Source organism: Eptesicus fuscus, chromosome 24 (genome assembly GCF_027574615.1).
Source record: "Eptesicus fuscus isolate TK198812 chromosome 24, DD_ASM_mEF_20220401, whole genome shotgun sequence".
In the NCBI taxonomy this organism is placed as follows: domain Eukaryota; kingdom Metazoa; phylum Chordata; class Mammalia; order Chiroptera; family Vespertilionidae; genus Eptesicus; species Eptesicus fuscus.
The window spans coordinates 9575851-9595648 of record NC_072496.1 but is presented as its reverse complement, the minus strand read 5'-3'; the positions used below and the strand labels follow the sequence as shown (position 1 = coordinate 9595648).

Below are 19798 nucleotides of genomic sequence, written 5' to 3'. Positions count from 1 at the left end.
GACTAGAGCATCAGAAGACTGGGACAATAGAAAAGACAGTAAGAAGCATGCATGAAGGCTGCAATCTTTACCTCAGGGGCTCCCCAGGCCTCTGGTGTATGGTCTGCTCTTCCCTTAGGAGTTAGAACCCGGTGAAGTGAAAGGAGCAGCCACGTTCACAGGCGTCTGGGCAAGTCGCGTGATAACCTTACTGTGTGTGTATCAGTGGCTCCAAATTTGGATTTTCAAAATGCCAGGATTTTAGAAGAGCTTCAGATCTTCAGAAAATACTGGGATTTAAAGAAGTTTATAGACCACTATCTGGACAATCTTTCCCAGCTTCCCCCCTTTACATCCAAGAGAAGGAGTATTTCACAAAAAGCGCTTTTTAAAAATGACAATTTTCTAAGTAACGAGCTTGTACAAAATAGCAGTTACTTCATCCAATGAGAATGCTTCCAAAGATCAACTCCCCTGGTAGTCCATATTTCCTCTAGTCAAACTGTCCTCTTACCACAGTACCCCTAAGAGAGAAGATGATGCTTAAAAAATATGTACATTTGGCAAATCATCCAGGCTTTCCAAGGGCAGGCGGGCCTTCCTCTCCCTAATTGGCGGTGTTTTCTTTAGGGTACCACTCCCGAAAGGTCTATGACACACACAAAAACCCTCTCCCTCCTTTAAAAATCTCTTGGGAATTTACAAATTTTCAGAAACCTATTAGAGTGTGGAGCACAAGAGAACTTTTAGGACAGTAAAACTACTCTGTATGATGCTGTAATGTCATTATACGTTTGTCCAAGTCCATAGAATGTGCAGCACCAAGAGGGAGCTGTAATGTAAACTGGGCGATGGTGATGTATCAGGGTAGGTTCCTCTGTTGTAACAAAGGTACCACTCTGGTCCGGGATGTTGATAACGGGGGAACTGTGCATGTGTGGGGCCAGGGGATCTATGAGAAATCTCTGTACCTTCACCTTAATTTGGCAGTGAACCTAAAAGTGCTCTAAAAACACCAAGGCCTTAAAAACAAACAAACAAACAAAAAAACCTCTAGCAAGGTGATTCACATGTGTTATCTTGGTCTTTATTTAACCAATAAAGGCCATTACAAATAGAATATTATTATTGGTCATTACCAATGAAGGAGATAACAAATCGGCATCTTCTAAACTAAGGAGCAATTTAGAATCTCTAACATTACGAAGCAGGTGATTCAGACATAAGACTACTAGGCACATAATAAAAATGACTTGCTTTGCTTGGTTTTAAAGAAACTGCTAAGATGTGAAAAGGGCAAGTCGGTTCCATTCATTTTTGTTCACCTTGTAAATGGGTTGGCTCATTGCCTGAAATTTGAATTCTTGGGAGAGCCATTTATATCTTCAAATAAATGGGTTCAATATTCTAACTTACACCAATGGTTAAATTTTAAAATTAGTTTACTACAGTTGAGTTGATCTTTAAAAAAAAAAAATCAACCTTTGGGAAGAGAGAGGTAGAAGTCAGTCTAGATTAATAGGATTTATAGTTCAATCATGATGAATTTAAAAAATACATTTTTCTCTCAATAGTTACTTTATGTTCTAAATGAGGTAAAATTTATAAACACGCACTCAAGTAATGTTGAGGGCACTCTGGTGATAATAGGGATGAGGTTTATTTTTGTCAAAACGTCAGAGGGATACGTTAATTGCGGTTGGTCAACTGTGAACTTCACACTACACTGTCCAAGGTTAGAAGACGAATAGGTATCTCTCCCCATTAGAGAATCCTCACACACACACGCACTTACTCACAAATGCCAAACTCAACAAATATGGAACTGACAAGTCTTTCAATCAAAGATTCACTTAGGACCTCACTGATGGGTCTTTTGAGTCACCCTCAATCAGGGTGACACGAGACACAGCCTCCCTGGCCTGTCCCATTTTAGAAACCCTTGGATGCACTCACATTTGCCCGGGTCTCTCACACACACGTGAATGAATCAAGCTTAAAAGCATCAGACATTACTGACATTTGCGATCAAAATAAATAAGAGGAATGATTTGTTCTTTATACCTAAAAACCGCCAAAAGTTGCTGGCAACATTTAAAGGGAATGGTTTGAACTTGAGCACCATGAGCTGTGATGAAAGCGCAACTCTGTCGCCGCGGTAGGACTGGATGCGGTTAGGAAGCTGGTGTGACAAGTCTGAGGCCTTGTCGATTTCTGCTCCACAAACAGAAGCTGTGCTGTAATTTCAGAACAATGGGACATAGAGCAAGCGAAGCAAAACTGTGAAGCGTTTCTTCTTAGGCGGATGTCCCCGAGGCGGGGATGGGGGTGCTGGGGGCTGCGGGAGTGCTATTCGGTAGCGGAAATCCAAGTCCCAATCCCTTTGGCCTCTGCATGGCTTGAATGGGCTCGGCCAGCCCCTTGCCATCACGTCCGAGGCCCGAGCCAGGTGTCCAGCCCATGTTCTGGAGCATGCGGTTCCCTATGTTGTTTTCTGAGATGGGCTGGGCGTTTTCTCCAACAAATCCTGAAAATGTAAAACGACAAATGACGTTAGTTCTGACACAGGCGAAGGTCCTCTCAGGCCAAGAAAACTATGTTCTCTTCAGTTTTTCTTTCATAGAGGCACCTGGGAGGGAATCTCTTACTTACAAAAAAATAAATTAATGCCTTGTGTCAAAATACTTCTTTAATACACCCGAAACCTATGTAATTTCATTAACTAACTAGTGGCCTGGTGCATGGATTCATGCACATTGAAAGCAAATTAATTAGAAGAAATATTTTAATATCGCTATTTGCCCTTTCTCTGTAATAGAAGTGTCATCCAGATTCATGATCCACAATGACAGATCGAAACACATGCGTGTGATTGGCACCAGCAAGAGCTTTATATATATAGATATAACTTGCTTAATTAGACCTGCTTTCTGATTTAGCTAAACTTTTTCCAGCCCAGTGAAGCACCCCAACTTCTCTTTCAGGTAATTGTCAGAAACACAGCAGTAAATATCAACACGAAGCAGATTATTATTGTAGGTCACTCAGGGAGAACAAAGGGTAAAGTATTTAACTGTAGCAGTGTTTGACTGTATTCTGCACAGTGACAAAACCTGAAGTCATTTTCAAGGTCCACCATTTCTTACTTCTTTTCAGTCGGGTCAAGTTTCTAAACTTTCTAAATCTCCGTTTTTTGGCTAATGAAAAGAAAATAGGATTCCACCGAGTTTCCTATCTACCTACTCCAGGACTTCTGTGAGGATCAAATGAGCTGAGGCATGGGAAAACGCTTCACAGACATTTGGTTAAAGTGTAAAATGTTTCCACCTGGCTATTAAGCAAGTTGTGTTCCTGGGCTGAAGAAACTCCAAGGAAGCTAGTCGCTAGGGAGAGGAAGCCAGGCGTTGCTATGTGACGTCATTACCTGGCACCCACAGCCACCATTTCCGGGCTGGGCTAGGCTGTAGGCCGCATTTTGCACCATGGGGTCTGGGCAGTGTGGGCTGCGATTCGGTGGGCTGTTGTATCGGGGGGGTGGCGGGGCCGCTGTCCCACTTGGGGGAAGCTAAGTGTTGCTTTGCGGGCACCAGGTCCGCAGTGCCATTTCTCTATAAATGGCCTGTGCACATCATCACAGCACCTGCATTTGAGCATCTGCCCCCTGACGGTCAGTGTGTGTCATAGCGACCGGTTGGACGGACACTTAGCATATTAGCCTTTTATACATATAGATGTCACCCCAATATGTTCAATAAAAAAGAAAAAAACATTTAAAAAGTCACTACAATTTTATTTTGAATTTATGATTATGGTGGTAACCAAGACAGACCTCCAAGGTCTCTATAATTTTTTACTGACCAGCTACTGACCAGTATTTTCAGTTAAACAGTACGTGAGTGTTCTCTCCCACAGCCCTGATGTTTTTAGTGATTGCTACAAATTAATTTATTTCAATGTATAAGCTGAACTCAGATCTGAGGTCTAATGCTGCTCTAGGCTGCAGATTTGTTTAATCATATTTTGGATACAAAAGCTTGCAAAATCTCAAATAAGGCCAATTCAAAATGTCCCTGCAAAAACTGCTGAAGTGTGACACATTTCTGTTCTCGAGTGAAGAGCAAAGGAAAACTGAGTCACTATCATGATTTTAAAACGTTGATATTTCCAGGATAGTGGCCCAGGAGTGCTGTGTTTTCAGGTAGGTGGAAAGGAATCCACCCCCTCTCTTTTTAAAAAATGCTAGTTGCACTCCTTAATGAAAATAAAATAAAGCAAAGCATTATCTTGTACTTGGAAGAAAAACAAACAAACAAAAAAGAAACATTAAATGTCTCCAATGCTAAATCTTTCCATGTAGAAACACAGATTCATAAAAAAAGCAAAAACAAAACAAAAAAGCAATGGCTTTTCCATACAACCTTTAAAAAAAAACACCCACCCAAACAATAGATACTTTGATTCTAGAATGAAATATACTGTTGGTTTCCCATCCTTCCTTTTTTTTTTTGAGATTAAGGCATGGGAGGGCACAGCTCAGTCTCCGCTCAGCACACCACCACCACAATTTCCTTGTCTTTTGCTCCTGGCAGCGCTAAATCCTTTAAGTCCTTCCCTGGAAGGCGCTCCTCCCGCTAGGGCAATTTTAGCAATAACCTTCCGCGTGCTCCCTCCCAGCCCGCCTGATGTTGGAGCTCTTGTATCTATTATAGCCCGTTTGGTCCTCTCCCCTCACATCTTCCAAAAACTACTGCGGATGGTAATTCACTTGCGTAATTGGCTCAAGAGATGAAAATCTTGTACCGGCCTCTCCTAGCTGCTAATCTGTCCAGCTGACTGCAAGCCTAATTGGCAGCTTGTTTAGTAATTTGGCTCCTAAAGTGTTGTATTGATGTTGGATAAGCAGCCAGTGGAAAGGGGAGGTGACGTGCTGCTTCCCACATCGCCTCGTGTGCCCGGTTCCGTCCCTGTCCTGAGCTCGGAAGGCGTTCAGTGGTCCACACGCACTGTCTCCCCATCCTTCCCCCGCACTTGACTAGCCAGCCCAGGGCCAGGGCTGTTGTTATTACTAGTGATGTTATTAAACTACTAAGTTACAATACTGTCCTGTAGTTCTCAGTAGCTCACTTAGGATCATAGGTTTTGATGACTGTTAAGAAAAGAAAAGAAGCAGCATAAAGTACAGAAAGTGGTAGGTGTTACTACTCTCTGTCGAATATTTTTATTATTTCATTTAAAAAAATTATGAACCTGGTTCATAGTTCGATGTTCAACCACTGACCCACACCGGCTGGGCTGTTCAGGGCGACTTTTAATAAAAAGTGCAATGTTTAAAATTCTTCAGCCATTATTATAATTTACAACCTGCCTTTCGTGCCTTAAGTATTCAGGAAGGTTATTTTGTTACTAGAGGCCTGGTGCACGAAATTTCATGCACTGGGGGAGGTGTGGAGGTACCTCAGCCCAGCCTGCGCCCTCTTGCAGTCTGGGACCCCTCACTCCTTACCGCCTGCCTGCTTGCTGCTCCTTAGCTAGAGCACTGACCGCCAGGGGGCAGCTCCTGTGTTGAGCGTCTGCCCCCTGGTGGTCATTGCGCATCATAGCGACCATTTGTTCCCCTGTTTGGTCGATTTGCATATTGGTCTTTTATTATATAGGATTAAACTTCCAGTAGAATGAAAGGAAATAGTTGAAAAGTCACAAAAGCTGTAATGCAGCCTCTGGCCAAGAACTTGCATGTTCATAAAAACACTGTTTATGCTGAGCGAAATAAGCCAGTATCACATGATCTCACTCACCTGTGGAACCTAAAGAACGAAATAAACTGACGAACAAAATAGATTCAGAGACATGGATGCATGCAACAGTCTGACAAATCTCAGAGGGAAGCGGGCGGTGGGAAGAGATTAAACAGGGAACTTGTATGCATATATGCATAACCCATGGACACAGACAATAGTGTGGTGGAGGCCTGGGGAGGGGCCAGGAGTGAGGTGCAAGGGGGCGAATGGGGAGAAAAGAGGACATCTGTAATACTTTCAACAATAAGGATAAATTAAAAACAAACACTTACATTGGAGCAATATCTAGACTGAGTATTAAACTTCAATAGGTATCTTTTTGTATAATTTAAAATGTACAGAAAAATGACTGACTCCTCTGGTGACTATTTTCCCTATGATATTATTTCACTAGAAATCAAAATAGTAACAGCAAAAACTCATTTTGGATGACATTGAGTTCAGTAATGTATAGTGGACAAAACATTTTAAAAAGGTAATAGCCATAATAGCAATAAGCATATTTACATCTTTTAATTTTCAAATCCTCAATAAGCTATGACTTCTACCACAAACACAGACCGTAACCAACATTGCTGACTGCCTTTTAAAAAGGCGTTAATAATATTCCTCCTATTTTGTTCACTGCTTTTCTTCACCTTTACAGATGACATTTTTCAAACAATAAAATGCATTCTGCTGGCAAGCCTTCCTGCTTCAACAGTTCTCAATTTTAGAATAGCAACTCTACATCCTCGCTGCGGCGACACCCACCGTCTCTGCCTATGTGACTTTGAATGAGACAGGGAACAAGCCATACATTTAAAAAAATCAATACCCAACCTTATCAATATTCATTTTGCTTTGTCAATACAAACTACAGAGGTGAAGGAGCAGTAAATAAGCTAAAGCACTGAAATAAACTTGGTGTTCCTGTCACAATTAATAAATATTCAAGCGATAATGCTGCTGGCTAGTGCACAGCCTTATGAAGCGATGAACTTAAGCTTCATGCTGATGCTAAGATGGGGTGAGTACAATTTTCAACACAGTAAGCAGGTAAAGATGATCGCATTTTGAGTTATTAATTTCATAAAAGACTAAGTCTTTTTAAAAAATAATATTTATTATGTTTACAACATACAACTTTATATTTAGGGTTCTAAATTATTGTATTAACCCAGTTTGGAATTATAAAGTGAAAGTGCCTAATTTCCTGACAATTCTTTTGGTAAATCTTTTCTTAACCTGCTGTTTGACTGCATAAGAGTTCACATGTAAATCAGAGGGGATCATTAAACAATGTTCAAGCTGTCAGGCTTTTAGCTCTTCTTCCATATTATAAATGAGAGTGATCTTCACCTGCATTTTTCCAGCTTAGATGGAATGTTGACTTAAAGGCAGGAATTGTGAAAAACATGTCTCAAGTCAATGTGCTTTTTGAGAGGTCTACAGAGCGCCTATAAAAAGGTGAAAAAATTCTCTTTAATTCTACCTGCTAACTCAACTTTGGAAGCTGACAGATATAACTGACTCTTTATTATGTGACTGACTATATTCCAGAATTTGAAAATGACAATTTCAGAGACAAGACAATCTAGGATTCATGACCTCATTAGCAAAGTGTATTTATGCAAAAGCATTTCTTACTTGAATTCGAATAATAATCTTCACCTTGGCGTTGATTCATTAATATTGGAAGAAATTCTTTTAGAAACTGAGGTCTTTTTAAATAACCTCACTCTCCTCCTCTTTGAGAGGAACTGGTGTGCATGGATTTAGACTGTTCTGGAAATGAGTGACACAGTTCTCCTACGCCACTGCTTTTTGAATAATCACAAAAAGTTCTGAGTTTGATTCTTTAAGGAAATTTGAAGGAAAAAAATCTAGTAATATAATAAAAATCCAGAGTCTTAAGAAAATCACAGCAGTTTAGAGGTATAACGTCTGGAATATGCTGGTGTGAGCTTCTAAATGTTTGTAGGCTAAAGTTTAATGTTTGGAATTATAAAGTGAAAGTGCCTAATTTTCTGACAATTTTCAACACATACTCCGTATAAGTGGTTCCCTCTGGCACTACTGAATAGTAATGTCAAAACCACCTTGCAGAAATAATTATACCACCCTCCTCGACCATTCTGTATTCTCCTTCTCCCTGCACATGTGTTGAGAGCGTGAGGGCCTGACCCAGCTGTTGTCTGCTCCTTATTGCTGGCATGAAGGTGCTGCATTCACATTCCTACGATTGTTCTGTCTCTGCCACTAATCACTGAAAGACAAGAGAATTCAGGGGCCCATTCAATGGAACAAGGGCATTAAGAAGCCTACACCTGCCTATGAAAGATTTGAACTGAAGAACTTATGACATGTATTTGATCTGAAATTGGCTATATGTTCCCACATAAAGAGATATATTAGAAGTGCTCTAATTAATATTCTGTATCTCTGCATGGCAATATTTAGATGAATCTTCTGTGAAACTTACGATATGTACTAGTGTGTTCAAGTAAGCATATGCAATGAGATGGATTTCACATATATAGTCTTACAAAAAGGTCTTGAGTAAGTTGTCCTAGACAGAACATGGTTTTAGGGGTCATGCAGGTGTGGGCTCGAAACCTCCCTTTGCCATCAATATTATAGATAGAGAAGAAGATCCTCACACTTCTGTGAATTTTAATTTTGTGGTATAAAGTGATGATAATGACTAGCTCATAAAGCGGTTGCAAAGATAAAATGAAATAAGGAAGTTTCTGGTACACAGTAGGTACCCAGTAAGTGGTAAATGTTATTCTACATCAAAAGGAACACATTCTACACACAGGTGTTTCTAATGTCCAATTTCTGAAAATTCAATACAACTAGAAGATCAGATATTATAACCACAGGCATAATTTCATAATGTAGCCCTTTATATAGATGAGGAAACTGGATAATGAGTACTGTAATTTTAAATTTCTCTTCCATTCTTTTAGTGCTGAACTATGGGATAGGTACCCTAAATAGAGAATTTAAGTTTCACATCTTTCCTCTGCACCTCAAAATCCCCATATCAAGATTATATATGTGTGTATGTGTGTGTGTGTATGTATACATATATATGCATGTGTATTATATATATTTATTTCCCTTTCTCACTGCTTACTCTGCTATTCACATGAATCTTATTTTCATAGCCTATAATTAATTGTGAAAAAAATAACTTTTTCTACAAAGGGTTTCCCAGATGAAGTTAAGAGAATGTTTATAAATCTGGATGGTTAAGGACCCCATGCAAGAGACCAAGGCTGTTATTCTTCGTAACTGACAGAGTATCTGCCCTGAAAATGTTTTCTCATGGTCATCTGGCTGCATCACGTGCATGCCAACTGCTGTTTATTCCTATGTGGACGTCCACTTCTTAATGCCCAGTGGGCTCCCCCTATCACTGGTCCCCCATCTCTGCCTCCCTTACCATTGCTCTTGCGTGAGATTTCTGCAGTACATGGTAATCTTACTCATCTCCCTCAACCACGCTGGAGTCGTTGCCCCTCTAGAAAGGCTCCCTGTCCCCTCTGGTCCAGTGACTTTTCTCTGTCAGCACTTGTGGTTTCCCTGTGCCACTCTCATTAGCATGACATGCTCTTCCAATGACATGGCTCTTGAGGTGGAAATGCTGAGAGATGTTTTATTCTGATGCGAACGTTGTCTAATAAGGAATGACGACTCTGCCGAGCTGGGACTAGACACCAGACGGCCCCAGTCACGGCCAGCTTCCCATCTACTTGCATTTGGAGGCTGAGCCTAAAGTTTTTATGTGTGTGTGTGTGTGTGTGTGTGTGTGTGTGTGTGTGTGTATGTGTGTGTGTATGTGTGTATGTATATATGTATATATATATTATTTCAGAGATGAAGGGGAAGGAGAGAGATACAGAAACATCAATGATGAGAGAGTATCATTGATCAGCTGCCTCCTGCACGCCCCCGCACTGGGGATTGAGCCAGCAACCCTGGCATGTGCCTGACCGGGAATTGAACCGTGACCTTCTGGTTCATAGGTCAACGCTCTACCACCAAGCCATGCCAGCTAGGCGAGCCTAAACTTTTGTGTTTATTACTATTAATCTCTTCTGGGCTTATTTGCCTTTTATGCCTCCCCCCCGACCCCCAACAAGTCTACATTTCTTAAGGCCATAGACACAGCCTTTGAAGATTCTGCGCCCTTTAAACCTCTCACAAAGCATTGCATTGGGGCAGGTGTATAGCGAAAACTTCATTGATGGGCTGCCTGAAACCTCTACAGAAGGAACGTGCATCCATCCATCCCTACACCAAATGCAAGCGATGTAACAGTTGCTGGCAACCGTGCCTCTTCTTCGGCACAGTGATTAAGAATGATCAGTATTTTATTCTTGATGACTCATGAACCTCACCCGTGTGCTCTGCCCCTTCCTGTTACCTGTTGTAGGCGGTCCAGGCAAGGGTGCTGCCTTCCTTCTCCGTTTGACGTCTCCCATGCACAAGGATCCTAAATGCATGCTGGTTTGCCTGGGAGCAATTATCAGAAAAAAAAAAAAACCAACTATTAACAAAGGAGAAAAAGCATGATACACAAACACACAGCTTGTACAATCTGAACCTAAATCCAAAGATTCTCAACCAAGATGGAGCGGCATCGTAAAACCACCAATCTTGTTTATATCGAAACATAATTACGTTTGTTGACAAGCGTTCAGCAGCTAAATGCGCCACCATAAATTGTTACTGGAATGAATAATATAAAAGGAATGCTTTTTAATTTTCAAAACTGGCAATCTTTCTGGCTCAACATAAAATCAAGCGCCGTGGCTTCTGACAGGAAAATAGCTAAGATTAATTATCTAAAGAGATCACAATATTGTTGCTAGGTTATCAATTGGTTACTAATGCTTTACTGTCAGAACAACATTTATTACAGGAAAAGTATGATCAATTTCTTTGAGGATATTATGCGGCAGCGAATTCTCTTAAAACATTTTCAATAGGAAGAAGGAAACAGCGATGCTCTCCCTTATAATTCATATGATTAGAATTCCTCAGTTAATTACCAGTTAGGTGAAGCAACATCCTGGGAATGCATTAATGCCGGTCTGCTGCTCCTGAACAGGCTAATGGGGTATTGGATCATATTCGTAAAGACACAGCATATGAGAACCTTCTGCTATTCTTGGAACTAGTTAGAGTTAGATTATTCTGCCTCATCGTGGGTCCCTGAATTAAACAGATTTGGGGAAATTAGAACTCGCCCATTGGAAACCAAGACAAAGTAATATAAACAGGGAAAGGATGTAAAGGTCTTCAGATTCTTCAAGCTACAGTGGGACCCTGTCCACTTCCTGGATCTCAGTCCCTGACATCGTTTGGGACTGTGTCTGGCGGTCATGAAGCAGAAATAAACGAAGCGTTTCATTTATGAGAGCGCGCACTCTTTTAGTAATTCATAGAGATATGTAGTAGTAGCCTCAAGTTTTATAGAACGCAATTTGAAAACATCCAGCTTATTAGAGAAAAACTTAAAAGCAAAATATCAATTGAGTTAAGAACCCAAATATATGTTTATACAGATGCACTCAGGTGTTTAAATATTATGAAACCTTGGGAGTTGTGGAATAAAATTAAATACAAGTTCTATCTGTAACGCACAAAGTAAAGTACAATTAATGATCAGGCTGATTCAAGGGGCTATACACAACCAAAGAAATACACCCTGAAAATCTATCCATACAGGATGCAAATGTGCATTTGTCTGGTTTCTCTTCCCGTTATATTGAGTGCATAGTGTTTCCCTGTAACAGAATAACTAATTACAATTATTTAAATATTTTTAAGCCCTAGCTGGTTTGGCTTAGTGGATAGAATTGAAAAATTAGTTCATTCAGTTAATGACTAACTTTGCAGAAATATATATATTTATCACACATGTATATCAAAGTGTTCATTATCATGCATAACTAACTTTTGTTGGCTTTTGTGGTGCGCTCTATGGCTCAAAAGACAAGGAAAATCAATGGTTATGATCACATCTACTTTTAAAATTAAAAAAATAGAAATATAAAATTACAGTATCAGAGAAGAAGCATAGAAATAAACAATTAAATTAAAGTACCAGAAAAGACACATCCTTTTTATCCAAAATTAATGAGGTCACTGATTCAGTAAGTATTAGTATCTACTCCTGACTTAGCATAAGACCCCATAGTGGTGGTGAAAATGCGGAGAGCAGGAGAGAGGAGACAGAAGATACCAGAGAATGAAATGTTCAAGTCCTATTGGGAGAGTTAAGTCTGAGCAGGGAGCCGAAGACATAGGGTCGGGAATAATTAGGGACAGTGGTGGCAGTGGCAGGCACAACCAACATTATTAACTATTGCCAGAGATTTTACTTTTAGTCTTTATATAACAGGTTGCATTTAATGTGCCTTTTTTTCCCTTTGGTTGGGAAAAAAAATCTGTGCTTCCATGGAAAACTATACTTTTAGAAGATACCCTTCCAGTCATGGGCGATTTCTTCTCAACTCCAAGTTATAGAAAACAGAAAGCAAAGGAAAACCATTCTTTCTAGAACCTGAAGACCTGAGCCATGAGAAGAACAGCTCGCTGCCATCCAGGAATTGTCAGGAACTGACTCCCTGCTCCGGCGGGGAGGGATCCGGACTATTGATTGGGAAGATTCCCCCTTTAGGCTTGTCCCTCCCCCCCTTTTCCCTTAGACGGTGCAATTGAGTTGCTACAAACACCACCAAGGAAGGTCTACCCTGTCATTTAGTTGTCACTTTTCATGTAAAACATAGCAGTTATTATTTAATTTAAAATCAATGAATGTCTCAGAGGCGGCCTTGTTGCTTTGGTCTAAATGAGTCGTTTGCCTTTGCAAAGCTGAGCACTTGGGTTATGAGTGGAGGCGAGAGTTTGCCATTTCTGTTTGTTTGTGTTTGGCTGTGGTGCTCTGACAAATGACAACGCCTTGCCCAACGAACAGACCCAAAGTCACTAAAGAATAATGTTTAAGACCCTTTTGTAAAGCGCCGTATGGAAATTACCAGTCAACCCTATCAGTGTACTTGTTCAGAGGATCGGCTTATGATGGAGAAGAGGGCAGACCAACCCAAGCCTGATGATTCCGTATCTACTGACGCCTTCAACCCTGGGGGTCACAGACACAGTATTTAAGGGGAGAGGCTAAAGGAAGAATGCTGCCTCGTTATTCATAAGCCCTGGCATTTAGTTATGACCTGAAACATGGTTTCCCATACACGAATTGTTAAATTTCCTACTAAATATGAGAAAAGCAGAGCTCACAAAGAAGTCACTTTTTTTCTTTTGAAACAGACTTCACTCATGTATCCCATCATCCTTTTAGATAGTGGTGGTGGGAAACGGGGCGTGTTATCCAAAAGAAAAAAGAATAACTCAGAAAACAAGAGGCAGAAGGAGAAAGTCCCAGGGAGAACTACTTCGCCTGGACCCTGGCTTCTGACCTGGGCTCCGAGGACTGCGCAGCATGTCAGACACAGTAGCATTAAAGAGGAGACATGGGAGCGTGTCTCTCCAGCTTAGGTGTTTACAAATAGAGGCTTTTCAGGGAATGAGGCCCAGTTAAAGCTGCCCCCTGGATAGAACGTGTTCCCAAGCAGCCCCGACAAGCTGCAGAGAGACAAGCAGATGTGACTACGGGGCCCGGCATCTGGCAACAACACTCACTGTCAGTTAGAAAAATATCAGCCAGGACAGGGCGCCAGCTGCACAGAAGTGAGGCAGGGCCACTATGTCACTGCGGGGGGCATCAGGGCAGAGGGAAGGGTGGGGGCTGGGAGATCCAGTCCCTGTCACTGCAGGGCCATCAGGGCAGAGAGAAGGGTGGGGGCTGGGAGGTCCAGTCCCTGTCACTGCAGGGCTATGGGGGCAGAGAGGAGGGTGGGGGCTGGGAGGTCCAGTCCCTGTCACTGCAGGGCCATCAGGGCAGAGGGAAGGGTGGGGGCTGGGAGGTCCAGTCCCTGTCACTGCAGGGCCATCAGGGCAGAGGGGAGGGTGGGGGCTGGGAGATCCGTCCTGTGCAGAGGTCCTCTGTCTTAAATCCTAGGATGGCGTCAAGTCCTTGTTTTTCCTGGTATTTGCTCTCAAAGCCCCTTCTTGTGCATGAAGAACCCTTTGCGTTTGGTGTTGTCGGTCACACCCTGACCAGGTCTGGGTCCTGGCGCCTTTTCTCTCTCTGGTTGTGGCCACTGGACTTAACCATTCTGCCTCAGCCCATGTCCCATCCCTTCCGAACGACCCTGACTTGAAGAAGGGCACTGAATTCAGGACTGATGGCCGGTCACTGGGCCCCTCGCTCTATTCTGCCTTACCCTCTCTTGTCACAACCCTTCGGTGTGGTGGCATTCTGTGGGAGCGTTCCTCTCTATGCCTCTCATTGCTACTGGATTTTATTTTTACCATGAGCATGCAACAACAACAAGAGATACAAGTCATAGCCAGGTGAATTAGAAAATAGCAAAAAATGCAAGTTAAAATGAGGTAAATTAGAAAATAGCACACAGTGGAAGTAATAAAAGCAAGCGGTTAGGGCAGCTGAAGGGATTTGGTGGTCAAAGGCACGGTCAGACGGTCCACACACGGAGGCTGGGATGTGAGTTCAGCTGTGGGTTCTGGGGCCTCATGCGCATGCGGGATGAGTCAGGGAGTCAGCACTTGCCCCCCCTGATGCCACCATTTCTGCTTCCCCAACCAGATCTCGGAAAAACCCAACCTGCCCCCATTTTTGTCCATGTTGGAGGACGTTTACCCATCAGTGGCACGTGAGACTTCCTTTCTCTCAATTTCCTTACCTTCCAGAACTGTGATAGGACCAGGACTCATCCTAAAGGTCTTTCTGAAGATTTTACTTAGAAACTATTTGTGTAAAACATTTGCACACCAGAGGCACTGCTAGCTGCGCATCTTACTAACGTTGCCATCTCCACTTTACAGATAAGAAGCCCAGGGCCCAGGGAAGTTAAATCCTTTACCCAGGGTCCCTCGGTTAAGGGGAACTGATGAAGGGCACTTGGTGGGGTAACAGGCAGGCGCTCGCCTCTTATAGGGTGTCACGGAACACCCACCGGATAAACGCGGGACAGTACACAGCCATTACATTTCAACGCTATCAATATGCTATCAGAAGGATATAATGAGGGTCATTTCTAAATAACGAGTAGGTATTTTTTGGCAGCTAATAGAAATTTTAAATTTCTCTTTAATGTTTGGTTGGGTTTGCTTTAGATGTGTCATAGCGTGTACGAGTAAAGCACCCATTTTCATTTCAAAAACTCAGTAAAAACCCCAGAGAGGCTGCAACTCTGAAACCCATCGACTGGCTGTCAGTCCATCGCTGCGAGTTTTCTCTTGCCTCCACTTGGTACTTCCTACATCAAAGGTGTCTTGCTTCTCCCCTGAGTTGACTTCCAAGCTTAATCTGAGGCCCCGAGGGTCAGCTGGCCTAAAATGTCATTCCTCGCCTGTGATAGTAAGCAGACGTCTGTGTCCCCAAACAGCTCATTGGAATGCTTCCGCCTTTTGTGCCTCTTCACTGGTGACACCAACGGCACCTGGAAGGTGGTGGGGATGCTTGGTGCGGTTCAGGCAGGTGTTGGAACGGGCTGTGTGGACGTGGACGAGGACAGTCCCACATCTGGAGGGAAGCACCTCTTCACAGAGCAAATAACTCAGTTTTCTAAAAAGCTATTCGGAAGAGCTGCTGTTCCATCTTAGCTCCCACGGTGCCCACATCTGCCCAACGCCTTCAGGTTGTCTTGTAAGGACCTGTGAGTCACCAACGCCCCGGACATGTGCGAACACAGGAGCAATGCATTCAACCGACTTCTGTTTCCTGCCCCCGCCTCCTTCTCCCTCCCAAGTTCTCCCAGCTCACGCCAACCTCAGTGTTTCCTCTTCTTTAAACCTTCCTAACCTGGCGACCCGTCCAGGTCCTTTTCTCTGTACTTCATACCCATCTGTGCACCTCTCTGCTGTGACACCCATCCTGTAGGTGGCTTCAAGTTGATTTCAGACAGAGGGGGCCTGCCCGTTAAATATAGACTGCGGGCCACTTGAGGCCCAGAACCCTGTCAAACTCACAGGACATAGGTCTGCTTCTCTTCTAGTAGGAGCACAATGCATGCTTACTGAACTAGAACCGGAACAACTGTTCACTTGGTAATCAATCACGCATTTTTTAAAATAACACGTCTACTTCCTTGAAATGTTATTTAAACTGACTCAAAAACATTCATTTAATAATTAACAAGACCAGACTGCGTATCAGGCAAAATACTAGGCGTTAAATGAGACTCACAGGAGAGTGAGACAGCGCCTACCATCAGGGCTCAGAGCCTCGGGCCGGAAACACACGCACACGAACAAGAAATCACTACACAATGTAATAAATCTAAAGGACTGGAGGAGCAGACCACCTTTTGGGGGGGGGGGGGGGGGAACTGAGGAAAATTCGTTTCCCCTGAGTTCAGATTTGGATTTTGTCTCTCCAAGCAGGAGCTAAGATACTTGAGGCATTTTGGAGTATTCTTTCATTCTTCACACCATGGCACCTAGGAAATAGTAGGCACTTGGTAAACTGATACTGACTTATTTTACTTGACTCCTAGCTAAACTACCCTTTTGGAATATGTATACCACTGATGTTTAGTTTAAGAATAAGTTTATTCTAATTTCCTTAAAAATGATAAAATGAATCTAGTGTTGACTTAGGACAGATTTTTAAAAAGTACTCAAAATGAACATAATTCCTTTGGATATCTCCATTAAATGCAAGAAGATTTGTGTCTACATTTTAAAAATGGGATGTTGGTACTTGAACCTTACATTAAAAAAAAAATCAATCAGACTGTATAATCAGACACAATCCCACATTCTCTCTCTGGTAACGGAACTAAGAAATTACCTAGCCTGGTATGGTTGCCATTTATAATATCTATAATTACATTATAGATATTCCTAATATTCTTAACTTTTCTGACTGAAGTCCTTGCATTACTGATTTTCATATCCACGTTATCCATTGCAATGTACCATAATATTTGAAAATGTTTGTTGAATTGATTTCTTATTCTAGTCTCCTGATATTTGACTCTAAACCAAGATTCAAGTTCAATTCTGTTCACTTAGAACAAACGGGGCAGGGCGGGGGGCGGGGAAGTGAGTTTCTTTCTTTCACCAGCTTCAGGGAATGATGGAGCGAAAAGGGCAGCAAAGAATATATTTTATTATTTTTATTATTATTTTAATTCCATGTCAGTTTCTTCAGTCTTTGAGTTGATCATCTGACTTACAGGGAACATCCAAGCTCACTGAGCGCCAACTATGATGCTAAATATTTTCACATCCTTTATCTTTCTTGTTTAATCCTCCCAATAACCTAACCCCTCAGTTCTGGGGCACCCGGAGTCCAGGAAAACTGTTACTTGTCCAAAAAAAATATCACATACACAAAAAATGAAGGGATTGTATTTGAGCCAAGAAACGCTTGCCTCAAAAGAATCACTTTTTCCCTCTTCCTCACTACATCATTCAGCTGAGTTTATTATCCTCCATTTAATAAATGTCTACTGAGAATGAAATGCATGCCGTGCCCTCTGCCATAAAACGGGATTGAGAAATAAAAAAGATACGGTTTTCATTTCCTGGGGTTAAAGTCTACTGATCATGTGGGAAAAAGATTTCAACTCAGTATTCAAAGAGAATGCCAACCAGCAGGTGAGGGACCCTAGGCCCCCAGGTGAGAGGACACGCCTGAAGGGGCACAGACACCCTGGAGCTCGCCCGGGATGTGGCATGTTTGGGGGTGTGAGCACCTCAATCGGACGGGACCTGGGACAAAGGGAGGTGGGGGAGGAGATGGCGCCTCCTTGCACGCATCGCATCCAGTTGCAATAAATAACGAATCTGTCCATTCGCGATTATTTTAAATTCTCCAGAAAACAAACAATGGAGCTGCCTGCTGGCCTGAGTTCATCAGTGTATTTACTAAAAAGATAGTTGAATCCAGTGGGAAAAGCCTATTCCCAGGTCTTTGTAGACCTGCTTCTGGTTTTGTTACCGCTTCTGTGGGCAAGTTACTGCTCAGCGAAGAGATGGACTCAAGGCCAGGTTCTTGTCCAAGGCGGCTCTGGAGGCTGAGAGGCGGCTCATCAGCAGAGTTACAAGGGCCTCTGTGACGGAGTTGGCAGTGACAGGCTCCAGGCTGGGCTGGGTCAGCTGTGATTTTCCGTAAGGTGTCCCTGTTGAGCGGGGACTCATTTTACAGTCATAGTTCTAGATGCTGTAACGTACATCGGCTGAGTATGGCTACTTTGCCCTCCGTGTCGAGGAGGTAATAAACACAGGGTATTTCATCACAGGCCAGCATGTCTGAAACTTCTGAAAGAGGGGAGGAGTTATTTCTACTTGGAAGATGCCAGCTAGCGTCCCTATTTCATATCAGCTACTTGAATTTAGGTTAAATTATTGTTGGTCGGTGGAGTTCAATTGGGAATCTAGGACCCGGTTGAAATGTCACCTCCTCAAGGCAGCCCTCTTTGATTGCTACTGCCAGAATACTCTCTCACTCACACCAGTGTTTTCTACCTTCAACTGCAGCCCTGTGTGTGTACATGAACTAACACTCTCGCTGCACTGTACATTCCCTGAAGGCTGTGGGTCTCGCATCTGATTTACCTTTTTAAGTAAATTCCCCTTAGTATTTACAAACCTGGCTGACACAAGCACATATTACGAGTAAATAGTTATTGAATGAAACTTAACAAGGCATGGCAGGGCTTTTATATTAACTTATTTTTATGATAGTCAATATTTTCATTGAGGTTCCAATTTCTATTGTAAGTAAATGTTTACTTACGGAAATAGCAAACCACAAAACACATTGGGTCCATGCCTTGGGCTCCGGGGGATACATACCCGTAAAACCAAGCTCGTACACGTGAGCCAGCGTCTAACGCCTATGCAGGCCCTAGTCCTCTTCCTACATAATTCTGCATTTCACTAAATGTAACTTCATGAAAATAATGCTCTCAGTTCCTCCTCCTCCATGATCATTTTTTGGCAGATGAAGGGACATTATGTCTATAAAACTTTCACAGACCTGTTAGCAAGTGTCTCCTAGACTGTGAAATGGACGGTCATAGCCAGGTGAGCTTCCCAGGGGCTGTGACAACGGCCTGAGCGCTAATGATCAACAAGCAGGAAGAGAGCTTGGAGACGCACCTCACTCCGTCCAGCTGAAATGCTGGCATAGTTAGGGGGCACGAGCTTACATTCCGGAACAGTTCTGCCATCAAGCCTTCATGATTCTGTTAATTCAGGCCTGTTACTGTCCATATTCAGAAGGTCTATTGCTTTTAAATGTCCAAGGAGAAATGCCCAAGGAAAACTAATTTCGAATATAAACGGAGTCTTTCCTTGCATTTATGTAATTCTTTTCTTTAAAAAAACATGCATGTCCCAGATCATTTTTTAAATTTCAGAAACAAAATGCCAAATGACTGAACAGCAATCGCATGGTGGTTATGACAAATCTACACTAATAAAAGAGTAAGATGAAAATTGACTGTACCTTTGCGACGCCCACTAGCCAATCAGGAGTGAGTATGCAAATTAACCCAACAAAGATGGTGTGTTAATTTGCATACGCAGGCGCTGCTCCAGGCCTCTGGGCAGCGTGGGAAGGCGGATAGGTGGCTCTGGCCAGTGCAAAGGCGGTGCCAGCAGCCAGGGGAAGGAAGGCCCATTCTTGCACAAATCTTCGTGCATCAGGCCTAGACTGTGATAGGCCTAGTATATGATAAAGAGACAGGAAGCGAGAGAAGTGTACAGGCCTGCCATTGAGAGAGTCCTGGCAAGACAAACCAAAACAAAACCAATGGAACCTAATCAGCTCTCTAGGCCCAAACACCAATCACAGGCAACCCCAGGGACAGGCACATGTTAACTGATGGCATGGGGATCACATCAGCAACATTCCTGAGATGAGGGAC

At 42.6% G+C, this 19798-nt stretch overlaps 1 protein-coding gene and 1 long non-coding RNA gene across 2 annotated transcripts in view; one reads left to right on the top strand and one right to left on the bottom strand.

Moving 5' to 3' along the window:
* Positions 1-19798, top strand: part of LOC129148270 (uncharacterized) — an 82145-nt gene that overhangs the window by 58999 nt on the left and 3348 nt on the right. The gene's annotated exons all lie outside the window — the stretch shown is intronic.
* Positions 1094-19798, bottom strand: part of GPATCH2 (G-patch domain containing 2) — an 86298-nt gene continuing 67593 nt past the window's right edge. The window contains exons 9-10 of the mRNA XM_008149826.3: positions 10195-10283; positions 1094-2506 (exon numbers count right to left, since the gene is read on the bottom strand). Of these exons, the coding sequence (XP_008148048.2) occupies positions 2277-2506; positions 10195-10283 (319 nt within the window). The 3' untranslated portion in view covers positions 1094-2276. The remainder of the gene's footprint in view (positions 2507-10194; positions 10284-19798) is intronic.